Source organism: Cariama cristata, unplaced genomic scaffold, assembly GCF_000690535.1.
Source record: "Cariama cristata isolate BGI_N322 unplaced genomic scaffold, ASM69053v1 scaffold9927, whole genome shotgun sequence".
In the NCBI taxonomy this organism is placed as follows: domain Eukaryota; kingdom Metazoa; phylum Chordata; class Aves; order Cariamiformes; family Cariamidae; genus Cariama; species Cariama cristata.
This window is the reverse complement of record NW_009626102.1, coordinates 232-16552: the sequence shown is the minus strand read 5'-3', so window position 1 is coordinate 16552 and position 16321 is coordinate 232. Positions and strand designations below refer to the sequence as shown.

General features: G+C 41.5%; 1 protein-coding gene across 1 annotated transcript in view; it reads right to left on the bottom strand.

Moving 5' to 3' along the window:
- Positions 1-2349: 2349 nt before the first annotated feature.
- ERAP1 (endoplasmic reticulum aminopeptidase 1) overlaps positions 2350-16321 on the bottom strand; it is a gene marked incomplete at its 5' end in the record, with an annotated part of 14200 nt that continues 228 nt past the window's right edge. The window contains 18 exons of the mRNA XM_009703884.1: positions 2350-2496; positions 4432-4513; positions 4588-4728; positions 5625-5786; positions 6559-6743; positions 6835-6991; positions 8418-8601; positions 8885-8964; positions 10018-10175; positions 10621-10704; positions 10856-10987; positions 11519-11650; positions 12531-12644; positions 13244-13398; positions 13763-13883; positions 14461-14595; positions 15871-16009; positions 16151-16321. Coding sequence (XP_009702186.1) covers positions 2350-2496; positions 4432-4513; positions 4588-4728; positions 5625-5786; positions 6559-6743; positions 6835-6991; positions 8418-8601; positions 8885-8964; positions 10018-10175; positions 10621-10704; positions 10856-10987; positions 11519-11650; positions 12531-12644; positions 13244-13398; positions 13763-13883; positions 14461-14595; positions 15871-16009; positions 16151-16321 — 2479 coding nt within the window. The remainder of the gene's footprint in view (positions 2497-4431; positions 4514-4587; positions 4729-5624; positions 5787-6558; positions 6744-6834; positions 6992-8417; positions 8602-8884; positions 8965-10017; positions 10176-10620; positions 10705-10855; positions 10988-11518; positions 11651-12530; positions 12645-13243; positions 13399-13762; positions 13884-14460; positions 14596-15870; positions 16010-16150) is intronic.

Here is a 16321-nt window from a genome sequence, read left to right as displayed (position 1 = left end):
AAGCAGCTAAAAGATTAAGACATAAGTGCAAGAGTTTTCAGAAATGAGGCAGTTATTTTACTGAAAAATTTTAGTTAGAATTTTTGTTGAAATGTACGATGTACAAATGACTAAGTGTCATTCTTGGGCGACAGAAGAAACACTGTTTTAATGAAGTATGTGAACCCTGCCAAGCGTCCCCATAGCTGTTCGGATTCCCTCTGGACTGCGCAGACCGTCTTACCTGGGTCTGGTGGTGTGAGCACACGTCCGTCGGAGCACACAGAACTCTCGGACGGTGTGGGCTCGTACAGCCCTGTCGAGGACATTTACTGTGTTGAGATAAACGACGTAGCAACATCCTGCTGGTGATGCTCCCTTTGTTCTGTAGAGAGGGCTGCAATGCATCTGGATACAGACTGGCTAACTGATGCTTCCTTAATTAAAAACAAGAAAAAAAAAGGGGGGAGGACTATACTAGGAATGCTACTTCATTTTCCCCACAGTTGAGAAACTGAAGATGTAGCAGTTACAGCAGAAAACAGCGAAGCAAATTACTGCTTACGACAACAATTGAATGTGCAAAATGACACAAATGAAGTACTTTATCCAGAATCGTGGAGAAATCTTATTTTTTGTTAAATTATGTTTTCAGAGCTGAAAACATTTTTAAAGCAAGCAACAGTCAACAATACGTGAAATACCAGAAAATGTTGTACACGGTGCACAGCCTACTCAGAATTCCCATTTCTCTGAATGAGTGAAGAGGTACAAGATGCTTGGCAAATAAAAGGATACAGCGAGCAAAAGGAAATGGTATATTTTACAACATCGTGACAGAGCTTTTTGCCCTCAATAGTGGAACTCGGCACCCTTCCGAACCTTAACAAAGTACATTTCAATTTGTTGGGCAGGTGTAATTGCTAGTTGAGAGGAGAGCAATCAAGGCACAGTGAAAAGCTTATGATTAGTTCCAGATTATGCACTTTTCTCTAAGTCTTCATTTCTGTTAAAGTTTCTGGCCGCTTCAGCCTATCAGTGAGTAAACAGACTGGTCAGAACCGCAGAGGAAATAAACACTATGGAATCATGTCAAGGGCATGGTTGTAAAGGCAAAGAAATCCAGGGCATTTAAGCACATGTGGTAATGAGTTGGATTATTTTTTTTTTTTAAGTTTCATACAGAAATAAAAGTTTTCTGCAGGCAAACAGAGAAGGCCATTCACAACTGCCTGTTAAACAAACAAACAAACAAACACCCTCCACCAAAAAAACAACCCACCTCCAAGATGTCAACTTCGCTTTCTTAAGTAACTTCCAAGCACATAGTAATAATTTCTCTCCTTACAGCAATGAGCTTACAATTCTTATCATTACCCTACTGGTAAGATACAAAGAGCATTATGAACATCCTTTTAATTGTCCATGAGTACTGTGACAACAGTTGCATTTCAGTTAACTGAAAAAGGGATAATTAAAAGCAAATACTCCTGCTAACAAAAAACCAATCGTTAATCACCTAAAGTAAAATTCACCGACTTACTTATTTTTCCACAGAAAATGTATGTATTCATTTCCTGAATGTTACCTAAAAAGCACAAGACTATTTTGAGTATTTACATCAGCAGCACAAGGTGTCGGGCAGAACAGCCGGGAAAGGGTGGTCCTGAGGGGACAGAAGGCAGCACAGCAGGGACGCCGCATCCACACCAGCGCAGCTACCGCCAGCCCTGGGATGCTATAGTGAAGCTTGCATAGACACAGTCCTGCTGGTACTGACTTTGACAGATGCAATTTTAATTACAGTTGATACTTGGGTTTGGTTTTCTTTTTTTTTTTGATTATGTGATGCTTGATCTGAAGTGCATGGTTGTAAAAATTGTTCTCCTGGAAACATAAAGCATAGGCATGAAGATGAATGCAGAGATGGCTTTGCTCCCCATCGTTAGTGTTCCTGAGCATTTGTACACAAAGCTGCCAGTTGTACTTCTGCAGGAAAGGCACCAGGCGGGTCAGCATTTGCTGGTGAAAGCTTCTCTTGGTTGTTTGTCTCCCAGTACCTTCTGCTTTTTCAGAAGCAATGAATTTCAGATTTCTAGTAGTCAGCCTCCCCCATGCTTTAGTTCACTGTACAACGTTCCTTTTCTCTTAGAAGCGTTACCTGCTGAAAGATCCATGAATGGTCTAGTTCTGTTCCCAGCAAACCACAACCATGAGGGAGAAAAATACTGAGCAGCAGTGTTGGGCTGTCTCACAGCTCCTTCTGAAGAAACTGCTTTATACAATTGCGCTTTCCCTCCAGCCCTGAATATTCACAGCTTTTCAGTGCTTTTGAGTTATTTCTGACAAACACAAGCAAGATGCCCTAATTTACAGATGGTTGTTTTGCAACCATGTTTTGACTTTCTCAAAATTTCTATCCATCCATTCTATATTGTCTTCAATGGTTTCAATAGCTTGCTGGACACAGCGAAGCTGGGCGCTTTTTTCTTCCAGAGAACCGAAGAATTCTTTCACCTGTTGACAAAAATGTGGAAGAATGTTTGATGAACAAGCAGCAATGTTTCTTAGCTGCACAGGAAGACAGGCAAGAAATTTGTGATCCTTCAACTTGGCCTTGGGTCTTCCACCCTACTTCCTGCCCTCCCTCCACCCCAACAACAGTTTTTTAAAAACGTTTCGTAGTGTCTGGATCTCACAAGCCAAGGAAGTTTATATTTCAAATTAAATTATAAAAATAACGCTGTCGAAGGAGCTGTCATGTCGTGTGGGGGATCCGTCAGGTTCCTGCTCATTCAACAAACCCTTGCAGCCATTTAAGCAGCGGCACCCGCAGGTCGCGTTTCGGTGTGGACGTCACCGGGGAGAAGGAGCATCCCCTGCTCTGCCTGACGCTGCTCTGCTCCCTGGCACACCTTCACCCAACGCTTGGCTAGCATTCAGGCTGTGACCTGAAACAGGTGTTCGGCCGATACAGGCAACAACTGGGTGGGACAGACACCAGACCCTACAGCTGTTTTTAGAGTGATGACTCAGCAGGAGTCATCTGTTTGCCTGCCAGCCATTCCTTCAACCCATTTGGAGGGGAGGAGCAGCAGCAATTTATGTTTTGATGGTAAAAAGTACTTTCACAAGTCTTTCTTGCATGGGGAAGGAAAAAAAAACCTCACTCTCCAAGTCCCCCAGTGGTTGGGAAGCCACTGGTCTCATCCTTGAAGCACTCGGGATGCAGCCTGTAGAAACCCGGAGGCTGCTTCTACTCCTTGAACGTCCTGCATTCATTCCCTGTGGCTGCTGGAAGTGGGGGCAGCTCCCTGCCTCTCTTCTGTTACCTTCTGGTTTTTTTTTTTTTTTTGTTAAAGGAGGCACTCCTAATCACCAGGCTCATTGTGGAAACTTGCGTTGGTCTTAATGATAGATACTTTCAGAAGACATAGTGACTGTACATATTGTACAAACTGAATACATCATTTTCTGAGAATTTACCTTGATGAGTATGATACAAGATGCAAATACTTGCACAAAGTACAATAAAGATAGAAACAGGATACAAGGAAGGGAGCTGCTGTATTTTCTCTCTCAACCTTACACTGACTTTGTGTTCAGACACTTGTACGCAAGTCCCACGGATCCCCACGGGCGATGCAGCCACACTTCTGGGTAGGACACAGAAACATCCCTGCTGTCCGTGCCCCTGGCCAAGACACTGCTATTGACACACAGTGAGGGTCCACTCAGATTTCAAATGAAGACCGAAAACTAAGCACAAAACAATGTACTGCTCCCTATGTTCTTTCATTTTGTATTTCATATGGTTGCTTTACTTATGGCTGTGTTTTGCCCTAAAGCAGAAAATACTAAACTGGCAACAGAAGCGGCACCTTCTGACCAGAAATGGTCAGGGATGCCACTAAATCTGCGCATTGACCGGTCTGGGTTTTTCACCACTGACAGAGATTGTGGAATAAGTAGACAACATGAGTATCATGCATGACATCCAGGAGCATGGAGAATTTTCCCCAGAACAGAAGATGTAGGAGAGTGGTGTATTTCTCACTGTCCTTCAGCATTTTTCTTCTGTCCTCTCAGTGAAAAGACCTACTATTACTTCTAAGTAGAGCTCTTTGAGGAAATCCTCTTTTTTTTTTTTTTTTTTTTTTTTTCCCTCACAACTTTCTAGAGTGGATAGAAAATATTAATAGAGGCAGGTAAACCACTAACAGACAGTCTCGGCAGACAAACATTCATACTCTGCATCCAGAGCAGCTGGATCCACAGCTTCAACAAAGAACGTCTTTCTCCTTGCCATTGACTTAATGCTCTGCCTTGACTAATCCAACTCATCAGCCCTGTCATCTTTTTTTCAAGGAAAAGGCATGTTAAGATTTAATCCAAATTTTCATTTCAGTTATGCAACAACTATTTTTTAAAACCAGAATCTGAATGGCTTACCTGTGCAAGCTGTGACCTTGTCGAGTACCGACTTGTCACCCCAGTGACAATGCCTGCTATGGAATTCGAACCAAGTTCAAATCTGCCAAAAAGAATCAGCAGAGTTTTAATGTACAATTGAGTACAGAAAGCAGTAAAACAACTTATGCTCCTTACTTTTCTACAACTTTCTCCCAATTTTCTTTTAAAAACGTCCAAGCTAGATGATAGCCAGATGGGTTTCTGCCAACAAGTACAATAATACGTGGAAGATCCTGAGTTCTTATGATGTCACCACGCAGACCTTGATCCATTAACCTACGAATTATTAACAGAAATGGAAGCTGCTTAGACTGGTAGATAAAGCTGACAAATTACTCTTCCGTTAGTATATGGTGCTATGGTTGAGAGTTCACATTTCTAAAGGTCCTGACACATCATTTCTGCTGGATTACTTCCAGCTTATCACAGCATACTCCTCGGCCACATCTGTCTTTCCTATTTCCGTTACTTGCACAATTACAGTTACTTGGCACACCTGTATTCTGAATATAAAGGATGAAAACGAGGCTACATTTTGCCTCTACTCAAAATTTCCAAATTAATATGAACCTCGTTCTTCCCATCGTAGAAAGGTATTTGTTCTACACGAAGTGTCAGTGGAAAATTCAGGCCTGCAAGTGCTGCTGATGACTAAGGTGTCCAAACAGCAGTGCAATGCAAAGAATAAATAACAACACTACAAAACAGCTGAAGTATGTCTCCAGTGATATCTGAACACAGCTACATCAGTGACCCACGCTGCCACCCCTATCAAATGGCAGAAATCAGGTTCACAGAATGCACCGTTTCGAGGTTAACACCCGAAAACCTCAGTGGTGCTCAACTCTCTTAAAAGCAGGAAACCTCAAACTTTTATATGAAATGTACAGCACATGTACCTATAATCAAAGTAACTACAAAGGTAAACGAAGTGTCTGTCAAGCAAAGATAAGGTATAGCTGTCTTAGTGTATTTTGTCCTGATTTGCTACTGCAAATTGAGTGCATTGACTCCTGACACGAAAACACTTCCTCCAACCATATTAACTCCGTAAAGCATTTTATACATCATGAAATTCAAAAGCTACAAAACAAGACTCTGAAAAACTGTTTCCTGTTTCAAAGTTTGTAAATTTTTCCCAAACACATTTCTGTTCCTGTGTAACTACTTACCACTGAAGTTTGTCCTCAATTCTGCTGAGGCCGAGAGCTAATTCAATGTCCTCTCTCTCAACATTGAACGAGTGCAGTCCGTATTTACTAAGGAGGAAATCCCAGCCTTCGGATGTTTGTGCTCCAACAGCATACACTGCTGTCTTCACATCTGCTGACAAGCTACAATGAGTTGAATACCAAGTTACTCTCCACGTTGTACTTAGGAACAGATGTAGAACCATCACATGTCAATTGGCATAGCAGTCAACTTATTAAAAAATACTGGTCCCTTGGGGGTATTAGAAAGCAATCCCTATGGCTCAGAAACAGTTAAATGTATCTGGCTGTATCTCAGTATCGTTCCTGCCTTGGAAATGACTTCCAGAAATTCTGGACTTATCATTCCTTTCACCCCATCCCTAGTACAGGGGCGCTGACAGGGCCGCGCCGCGGCGGGTTCTCTCCCCCCCCCCCCCCCCCCCCCCCCCCTTTACTTTTGTATATTTTTTTCATGGCTATGCCCAGTCAGACACCAATATGGTCTTCTTTGGCCTGCCCAGAACAATCTCTCGCAGACATTTTGCAGTCTTTCAGGGAGTCCTTATTTCATGACTAGAAATAAAAATTGGGTGAAGTTCACGAACAGTAGTTACCTATTTTTACAGCAGGTATAGATCAATCTTCAGACATATAAATGAGGGAGTACATTATTTTCACTTTTCCGAACATCTTTAACAACTCAAGTTGTGGAGTACCACATGATGTATGTGCTAGTTTGGGCACACACTATGCACCGAACTGTGAACGCACTGGGAAGCTGAAGTATAAGACAGAAAACTAAGAAGGTTCACTTCAGAGTGTGGAAAGGACTGAAGTTTAGGTCTTTTCGTAAATTAGCTCCAGTGTAAGCAAACAGGGTATCAGAAAAAATAGTAATAGTGACAGAACAGACCTCAAGGTTCCACTGGATTTCTGCCACTCTGTAAAATATCCTTGGGCTTTGTCCACACACGGCTGGTACCCGTGTATGCACGCAAACAGCAGCAGCGACCTCCTTAGCAAACTCTCAGACACTGAGCCTGCATCACTCCAAGACTGCGTGTCAATCAGGTCTTTGAATAGATTGATTATATATTCCTAAAATAAGGTAACAATAAAGATGTACTGTAAACTGCATTTTACAAGGTAACAGGCAGAGTTAGAATGTTCTAGATACTTAAAATGTTACCTGTAACTGTTTTGCTGTACCATCTATATCCCTCCTCTCCATGAGCCTGTATATAGGAATCAGTTCATTCATACCTTGCAGTACAGGTACGATTTGTCTTTCATGCTTCAGATATAAAGTTAAATCAAAAGCTTTGGAAATTGACAATTTTTTTATTCTAAAGAAGTAGAAGAGAGGAGATAAAACAAGTTATAATTAAACTTAAAAAGCAAACTTAGAAGCAAAAATCAAAGCCAAATGTTTTTCAGAAAACTAAACAAACAGGAAAGCCTTCAAGGTATTTCCAAACCCCTTTTAAGTTTGCTTCTTGAAGTGTGACTGAGCAGCTACATAACCTATGAAACCTAATATTTAACCTTTGAACTAAGAAACGGACTGCAAGAGAACGATTTAGAAAGATCCACTTTTTTCCCCATCTCTCACATGCCAACGCTATCCCACACAGCCTCTCCCCCTTGCTTTCTCCCCACTGTTGCTTTTGCTCCACAAACCACATACATACAGAAGAAATCCAATGACTGAGGTAATTTCCTCAGAAACACTCTTCTAGCCTGACATGTAGATATTTAGCCTGCAGTAAACCTCAAAGCTACAATCCCAACTTCCTCGTCGCTGACGTTACCTGACTTTGCAAACGGTTTTCTACCTCTGCCAGGATACACCGCGATGATTTCTTCCAAGAGCAAACAGAGAAAATGCAAGATCTCTTTCTCTCACTCTCCCTCTTCATCTTTTCATCCTTCTGCGAAAACTTTTTTCTGCTTCCTTTCCATGTCAGCTCCCTCCACACATTCTCATGTTGTTCTTATTCACCTGCCTCTTCTGCCTCGAAATACAGGTATGTTCTAGTCACCCATCATAAAACGAACCCTGCTTAACACAGCTGGCATCTCTAATTGTCCCTTCCTCCTTTCCTCTCCACGCTCCTTGAACATGCTCAGCAATCATTCTTCACTCTCCTCTTTCCAAACTAGAAAGACCTTTCTTCTGCTGCCCAGACAAAAGCCTTGACTAGCCCTGCTGACGTCACCTTGTGAGCTGCCACCTCAAATTCCTGTGATCTTAACCATCTTCCAGCTCTCCCCACTACCCTCTTTCTTTAACACCGTATGCTCAGGCCAGTAGTTACTTCTGTCTGTTCTGTAGTTCTCTGTGCCAGGCCGTGCACAACTGTTTGCAAAGCACCTCTAAGGCACGGCCTTTTCTAAGGCATACACAGAACTAAGACTAATCACAGTCATAATCACATCACACCTTTATGACTAACAGCCTTGTTTCTCACTGACAAACAGCACCAGCATCTTTCCAGGTGCAAAAGCATTATCCTAGTCCATCACTTCAGACTGGCATCCTTCCATTAGCATGTCTTTATTGAACACGACATATTTCGCTAAATAGGCTTAGATAAATCCACTGCAATTAAGAGAAATCCTGGGTTTACACTGCTGTAAGCAAGAAAAGAATATACTCTCAGTCTGTTTAACAGATTTCTTGAATACTATATACATTATCAACACTTCCCTCCTCAGTGGTATACCCTCATACAGTTTGTATTTTTTCCAGACTTGGACCGAAGACCTTACCTCACGAGCTGGAATACATTGCTAATGAGACTTCCTCTGTCATGGCTGCTAATTAATTTATGGTTCTCTTTCAAAAGGTTAATCAGACGATCCCATCCATCATCTTCATAGTGCACAATGTAATACCCCTTCATGTCCACATTGAACTTAACCCACTCCACCTCTTCTGGAAGGATAACGACGTCTGGAAAGAAAAACGTAACTCCTTTTTTTCTCAGTGATTCAAACACATTCTAGTACTATACCAAATAACACTGTTAACTCTCATTTCAGTGATTTAAAGAACATAGTAACACGGTTTCTGAATACATTAAGAGACTATTATAGCTGTATTACTGAGCTGACAAAAATTTGCCTCTCTGGTACTAGTAGTTCCAATTCCCCCTTCTGAAAAAAAAACTGCAAAACTAAAAGGCTTGCAAACAAACTTTGAATAAACTAATCACCTAATTAGTCAAAGAAATCACCTGCTTTAGTTGTCATCAAAAACCTCTGAACAGTGTCAGATTTGCTGGTAACGTAGGTTAGCGGAATGTGCCACAAGTACCTATTGCAAAACAGAAGTGCTTCGTTTAGTGCCAGAACTTTGCAAAACCTTCTCCAACTTGTCCCAGTCCAACCGCTGAGGAGTATCTTTTGCCCGCACAGTAACATCAACGGGCTGCACTCACACCTCAGCACCAGATGCATACAGCCAGTTTTCATTTAGTTTGCCTGGGGAACACGGACACAGAAGCGGCAACAGTATGAACTTCCCAGCCTAGTTCCACTAGCATGTACATCCCCAGTGCAGGCTCAGAATCACAGAATCAATGAGGTTGGAAGAGACCTCCGGGATCACCGAGTCCAACCTGTGCCCTAACACCACCACGTCAACCAGACCACAGCACTAAGTGCCACATCCAGTCTTTTCTTAAACCCCTCCAGGGATGGTGACCCCACCACCTCCCTGGGCAGCCCATTCCAATGCCAAACGACCCTTTCTGAGAAGAAATGCCTCCTCATTTCTAGCCTGAACTTCCCCTCTGGTATGGCCACACCATTGCTGATACAGGGCAGGATGCCGTTGGCCTTCTTGGCCACCTGGGCCCCCTCCGGCTCATGTTCAGCCGGCTGTCGACCAACACCCCCAGGTCTTTTATCGTTTGACCACTTTCTAACCACTCGTCCCCCAGCCTGTAGCGCTGCATGGGGTTGTTGTGACCCAAGTGCAGGACCCGGCACTTGTTCTTGTTGAACCTCATGCCGTTGGTCTCGGTCCATCGATCCAGCCTGTCCAGGACCCTCTGCAGACCCTTCTCGCCCTCCAGCAGATTGACACTCCCACACAACTTGGGGTCGTCTGTCATCTGCCAGCTCAGCTGGCTCACCCAGACGCCCACCCAGGGCAGCTCTGCAGCAACCAGCACCTCGGACGGGCACGCAGGGTCCGACGATGCCTACGACTGCTACTGATCCCGAGCTACACAGGGGAAGACTGACAACCAAACAGCTCAGGGAGCATTCCTTAAGAAACAACAGCAAAAGCTCTCATTGTACATCACTGTTTGCCATACCAGAGTATTTTGGTTTCTGTACTTTTTTTCCCCGTTTTGTTTACCCTGTGGATGAAGAAGAATCTAATCCCTTCACATAGCGCTCCTGCTGCAGGTGGATGTTCTTCCCTCTCACTGTGACCGTTACCAGGGGAAAACCTTTTTGCAGTGTCCACGTGTCCATCATTGCCCTCACATCAAGCATCTCTCCTTTAGTCCAGTGCTGGTTTTTAGCGAGGGAAAAAGAAGGCACGTAAGAATTGGAGGAATATGGGAGTACACTGACAGTGAAACAGAAATGGGTACGTTAAGAACTCTGTATAAGCTGCTGGGTATTTGTGAGCTCTACATAGGTATGTTTAGACTGGATATCACGACATCTCCAGATGGTTTTCTGGTGGACACTTTCACATAGTTAATAATATCTCTTGAACTACTGCTGTGTTTCAGCCAGCCCTGGGCACAGGAGCAGAATTTCTGTCCAATCTCATTAAAAAAAGGTTTCCAATGGAACTGAAGAAACTTACACTCTCCCTAGGACCATGCTCAGGTGGCAAGGAATGCTTTTGGAAGGTGCATGTATCAATGCCACAGCACAGAAAGTAACATGAGAGGCTCAGATAAATGTCAAACTCTGGATACTGACGGGTGAAAAACAAGATGCTTACTGCATTTGAAGATGACTGTTGGCTTCTTCTGCAAAAACCATCACCTTGTAGTTCATTTTGGTCAGTACCTACTGTAGGGCAAACCTGAAAGAGGGAAAAAAAAAAGTTTTGGTCATCTCTCTTTCATATCATAATCATAAAGTACTGGTCACAGTCTTCAGTAATATATTAGAGAGGCACATTAGTCATGGAAGTTCCAAAATCTGAAAAAAATAAGAAAATAAGGAATACTTGCACTGGTCATGCTGTTCCACAGATCTTCATTTCTTGTATTCTGATAGCTGTATTTCCGCAGGTACTGCACAAGTCCAGCTTTAAACACATCAGCAGTCAAGTAGTCCCTCAGCATATTTAATATACAAGATCCCTGAAAAATAGAGTCACAAAGTGTTTACAAAACCACTCCTTAGCTGGCAAGATGCTTGTTTCTGAAAAATTTCAGCATGCCACTAATCTATGTAACAGTTCACTTTTGTATCTCTCTCTGATTAAAACATAATCCAGTTCTATGTATATTGAAACAGTATTTTGGTTTTTTGTGATCATTACTCTTAAAAATATCACTGATTGCGTAAATTATTATTTTCTTAAATACTACGCAAGCCACCACCACATAATGCTCCAGTGAAAAACACTCTTTGTGTTAAGAACCCCAAAAAATGGTTTAAGAGTAAACTGATACAGAACAGATAGAAGAAGTAAAGGCTTCCTCATTTTAGAAACGGAAAAGGCAACTGCCATTTGAATCCACTCAAGTGTTTTGGACAAGGAACTATTCAAGTCATAAAACCATTAACACCGTATGTCGGGACACCGTGCACGTAGAGGTGAAATCAGTAAAATACAATTGTACAGTACAAGTAGTACAACTGAAATCAATAGCTGTTATGTATTTTACCTTGTCATAAGAAACTTCATCAAACATTTCTAAAATTTGAGCTGGATCTTCCACAGGAGTAGATATAGGATGTGATGAATTTAATGCATCCACTGCCATGGCATCAAAACATTTCCTTAAGAAGTAGTCTTCCTAATAGGGGGGAAAACCAAATATTACTACTAAATTTTGCTCAGTGACCACTGAATCCCTATTTATTCACTTTTCAGTCCATTCCACATGATCTTTAACTCATGCAAAGAAACAAAAACATATCTTTCTTTTTATTCCACAGCATAAAAAGACCTAAAACAGTAATACAGACAGCCAAATGAGTTCTAGTGTTCGAAACTAACTTAAATAGTTGATGTAGTGGAAGATGTCCCTGCTCATTGCAGGGGGGGTTGGACCAGATGGCCTTTAAAGGTCCGTGACAACCCAAACCGTTCTGTGATTCTGTTCTATGATTCTATGCTTCTAAATAGTCAAGCTAGTGAGACTTAAAAATAACTCCAAGATAGACACCTGCATATTCCAACTGTTTGATGACATAGTGGTGAGTAACCATAACACAAAGAAAAAAATTTTTTAAAAAAAGGTAAATTTCCCTATTATCATGCCACTGTAGTGCTATGGCAAAATTCTGCCCAGATGCACTCTTCATCTCACTTTGGTAGAAAATTTCTTATATCAGACTTCTGCTAAAGCTAGTGGAATGATTTTAGTGTTTTCAAGTCTGACTCTATTTGATGAAATAAGTTAAAATAATGTCTTTACTTTTTTTGGAAGTTTAAATGTCTTTAAAGAAGGAATTTTTACTTTCACTGCAATCATTAACTTCTATCATAAGTTCCTGAAAACTTTTACATATAGTTAAATCAACATTCTTACCCTTCAGAGTTAACATCAGATAATTCTCTCAAACAGAAATTTAAAAGTGGGTTCACAGCACAGATCTGCCTGATCTTTTTCTTTACTAATTAGTGGATTTAGAAGGCAGTTATAAAATAAAAATACAGTAACTGCTGCTTACAACTCCCAGTTCTGGATGGGTAACGCTGACTGACACGAACTCCATAAACTTTGCAAACCCTTCATTTAACCACAGATCGTTCCACCACTCCATGGTAACGAGGTTGCCAAACCACTGGGGGGAAAAAAAAAAAAAAAACAAACAAAAAACCACAACAAAAAAGAGCTTCTGAAATTAAATGCACAATTTATCACAAAAGCTGCTACTGCCCTGTATGAAACTGCATTTATAGTACGTTATTGACCTCTAAGGAACCTTTTTTTAGTGATACAGCTTGCTCTGGCCTCTTCCCATTGTATTTCTCATTTTAACGGTAACATGCTAGAACACTGGTTTCCACTGACATTCCAAGAAACCTTGTGAAGAAATCACGTTTGGCAGGAGAGCCACATACGAAACAGTTAACCTTTCCAGAGGTTTATGTTCCTGTTTCGGTGGCCTGCAATTAATTTCAACGGCTGACAATGGTGCAAAGGCCCCGCAGTGTTCGAGCTGCTGAACTGAAGACATTTATGTTTACAGCCTTCCGTGTCTACGCAGCCTGCCGGGACTCCTCCACCAGAAACAGTCCTTGTGATTCACAGATGAGCACCCTCAAGCCGAAGCAGCTATTTTCAGCTTATAGCTCCAAGATCCCCCTACCCACATGGGATCCATCAACACCGACCCCTCTGCAGGCCCATTCAAACTTCTTATTCTTCCACAAAACTCACCTGATGAGCGAGCTCATGGGCGATTACCATAGTAATCCAAAGTTTAGAAGTTGCTGAGGACTTTTCAGGGTCATACAACAACGCCGATTCCCGGTATGTGGTCAGTCCCCAGTTTTCCATAGCACCAGACTGAAAATCAGGAATAGCTGCTAAATCTAGAAAAAACATCAAAATAGTACTAGTATTATTTTACTCAATAAAGAACTCGCTCACCCACTCATCTTACTTCATGACTGCTCTGACACAGGCATACGTATCGTATCACACATACTTCTAAGGGCTCTCTTAAATGTAAGCACAAAATCATACTTTAAAAAAAAGTTCTATACAGGAGACAAGGATTTTCAGTTCCCAGTGGAGCTTCTCAATCTGTTCTCCTTAAGTTCTGTGAAGTAGTCAGTTTAAAAGCCTGTGAGTCAAACTTGTCCCTGTTCTGATACTCTAAATTACTGATTTTGTGCTATTTTACTCTCTACGCTTCATAATGTGCTCAAATACATTAGATTATTTAACACTTACCTTGTTTAGGTAAAGGATATGGAATGCTGAAGTAATCCTCATAGAAGTCTAAAAGTTTCACTGCCGCATCCAATGCATAATCAGCTTGGTTGATCTTGTCTGGCACCGTGTACACAGAAATCTACGGCAGAAGAGCAGGCAGCGCTTCAGTACCAGCATCAAAAGCTTACAGAAGTTGTTCTTTATCACAGTTACTTGAACGACCATAAAAAGGGACACTAGAGCACACACCTGACACTTGTCATACAAGAGTTACTAAAACTTTTGCAGAAAAACATTATCAGAATTAGGAATACAAGTTTTAAAATTTACCCACCCGAACCGCTATGCCCCTGCAAAGACCTCTACAATTTCCACCCCTACCATGTTAGAATCGTTCAACTGACACAGGTTTATTTTAGTGCTGATTCTCCAGGAAAACTGTATTTCATTCGCCTTTATTTATATAATCTTACATGGAACAAACTGTTACCAATGCATATAATTATATAAAAAGCAAGCTGGTTACCAAAAACTTTTTAAACTAATAAAGCCCAGAATGTAAACTAATCATCCAATTCCAAAACCAATTTCTTCCTCTCCTTTCATTCCTGTAAAACATCAAGATACATAAATCCAATGATTTAACTGAAAAGTAAACCATTATGGATTCATACAGACTTAAATACAAAAAAGCTCTTAAAAACAGAGACAGTTACCTTAACTCCATGAGCAGTCATTTTGCTGATGGATTTAAAATCTGAAACGATAAAGGCCACGAGGTACGTACTCATCTTGACACTGGTATCAAAATGATCCTCAACAAGCCAGGGAGTTAGATTCACAGACTTCACCTAAAAAACAAGCACAGCTCATCACCCAGTAGCACCACCCGTGAGGACCTTGGCACCAACAATTCCTGTGTTTCCTCTCGGTTTAAAGGTACCATGTTTTAAAGGCCCTACATTTTAAAGATATTACACTACATTTCAAGGATATACTGGAAAGAATTCATCCCCGTGCCCACTCTTCCCCACACAGAGAACGAAAACAAGTGTATGTCTATATATGGGCTGTTTCATCTGTAAGCATCAATTACTTCTACAGAGGTAAAACCAGAAAAATGAAAATAGTCTTTACTGCTTCAGTTTTCCTCTGCGTCTGCCAGCACATCAATCAAATTAATCTCACACAAGTTCAGCTGAATAGAAGCTCTACAGATCTCAGCAGCCGTTCTTACACACGAGAGAAATTAACTTCTCCAAACTGTGATTCGGATACCGCAGCTATCTAGTTTAGCATAAAATGAGTCATGTGTTGGAGGTATCCATTTTCCTCTCGTGGTTACAGACAGCCTTAGCTAACTAACTTAGACCTGGAACATGTTTAGCCATGCTGAATTCTAACACCAGAACCCACTCCTTATTCATTATTTTACCAATTTCTCTACAAAAGAATTGATTTTTTTATACCACCTTTCAAAATGTTTTATTTTTGAAAGGTACTTGGCAGGGGGGATGATGGGTGCTGTTCCCTCATTTATAAGGGCTAGTTTCCTTGCAAAACAGCAACTAAGAGTACGGAAGAAGTTATGAAGAATCTCTTACACCTAAAGTAAGATCAAATGTACAAAATGTAGTTAATCCTATATACACATATGTATTTATAATCACAAATATTTGTTGCTATTACATGTATGACACTTTCAGATTTTTTTGGAAGTCCAAAGTATTTTTTTTCACAGAGAAGGTCCTAGTTATCTGACAATTAAGTTAATAGACATGAATTGTGTATTTATTCACATGTATCTCATCATTAATCTTAAAATCTAAGATCAACGTAGAAAGCACTTTGTGAGTAAAATACAGATTATGGAGACTACATTGTGCTAATCATTCTCACACCTCTGCCGAGAAGCAGGAACCCACATGATGCATTATTTTCTTCATTCCTTTCCAACCTTGTGTCAAGACTACCAGCAATATCATCTCACACTCTCATAAAAGAACTGCGGTAACGTTCAGGTCACCGTTCCCATTAACAGCATTTGCCTGGATATTCTGTTCTTTTTTTGCTTTCTTGTTTCAAAGATCATCAATCAACAGCACATTGTTAAAGCATCCACCTACAATCGGCATATTGGACAGCGCAAGGTGCTTCGGTTCCCTCCTGATCTTAATTGAAAACCTGGCTTTGAAGGCCGGCTCGTCGAAACACGGGAAGGCCATTCGCGCAGCTGTCGGCTCAAACTGTGTTGCTGCCAGCACTCTAAGTAGGGGAAGGAAAAAAAAAAAAGGGTTTTGGTCACACAGCTTCATATGCACACTGTTCACCCCCCGACACGTGAAAACAGAGTAATTTCGCATTTACAGGTACCACTAAAAACTTTTGCACGTCAAAAAGAATCACCTGAGTTCTCCTTCCCGGGTCCTGTACGTGCTTTTATAAAAGCCACGGAAGGACTGGGAGAGATCTGCCGAGTACTGGATGCTGAGCGTGTAGTTGTGCCCGGCCCGCAGCGGCTCGGCGGCTCGGAGTGCCACCTGCTCCAAGGGCCAACGCTCCATCACCCGCGCCTCC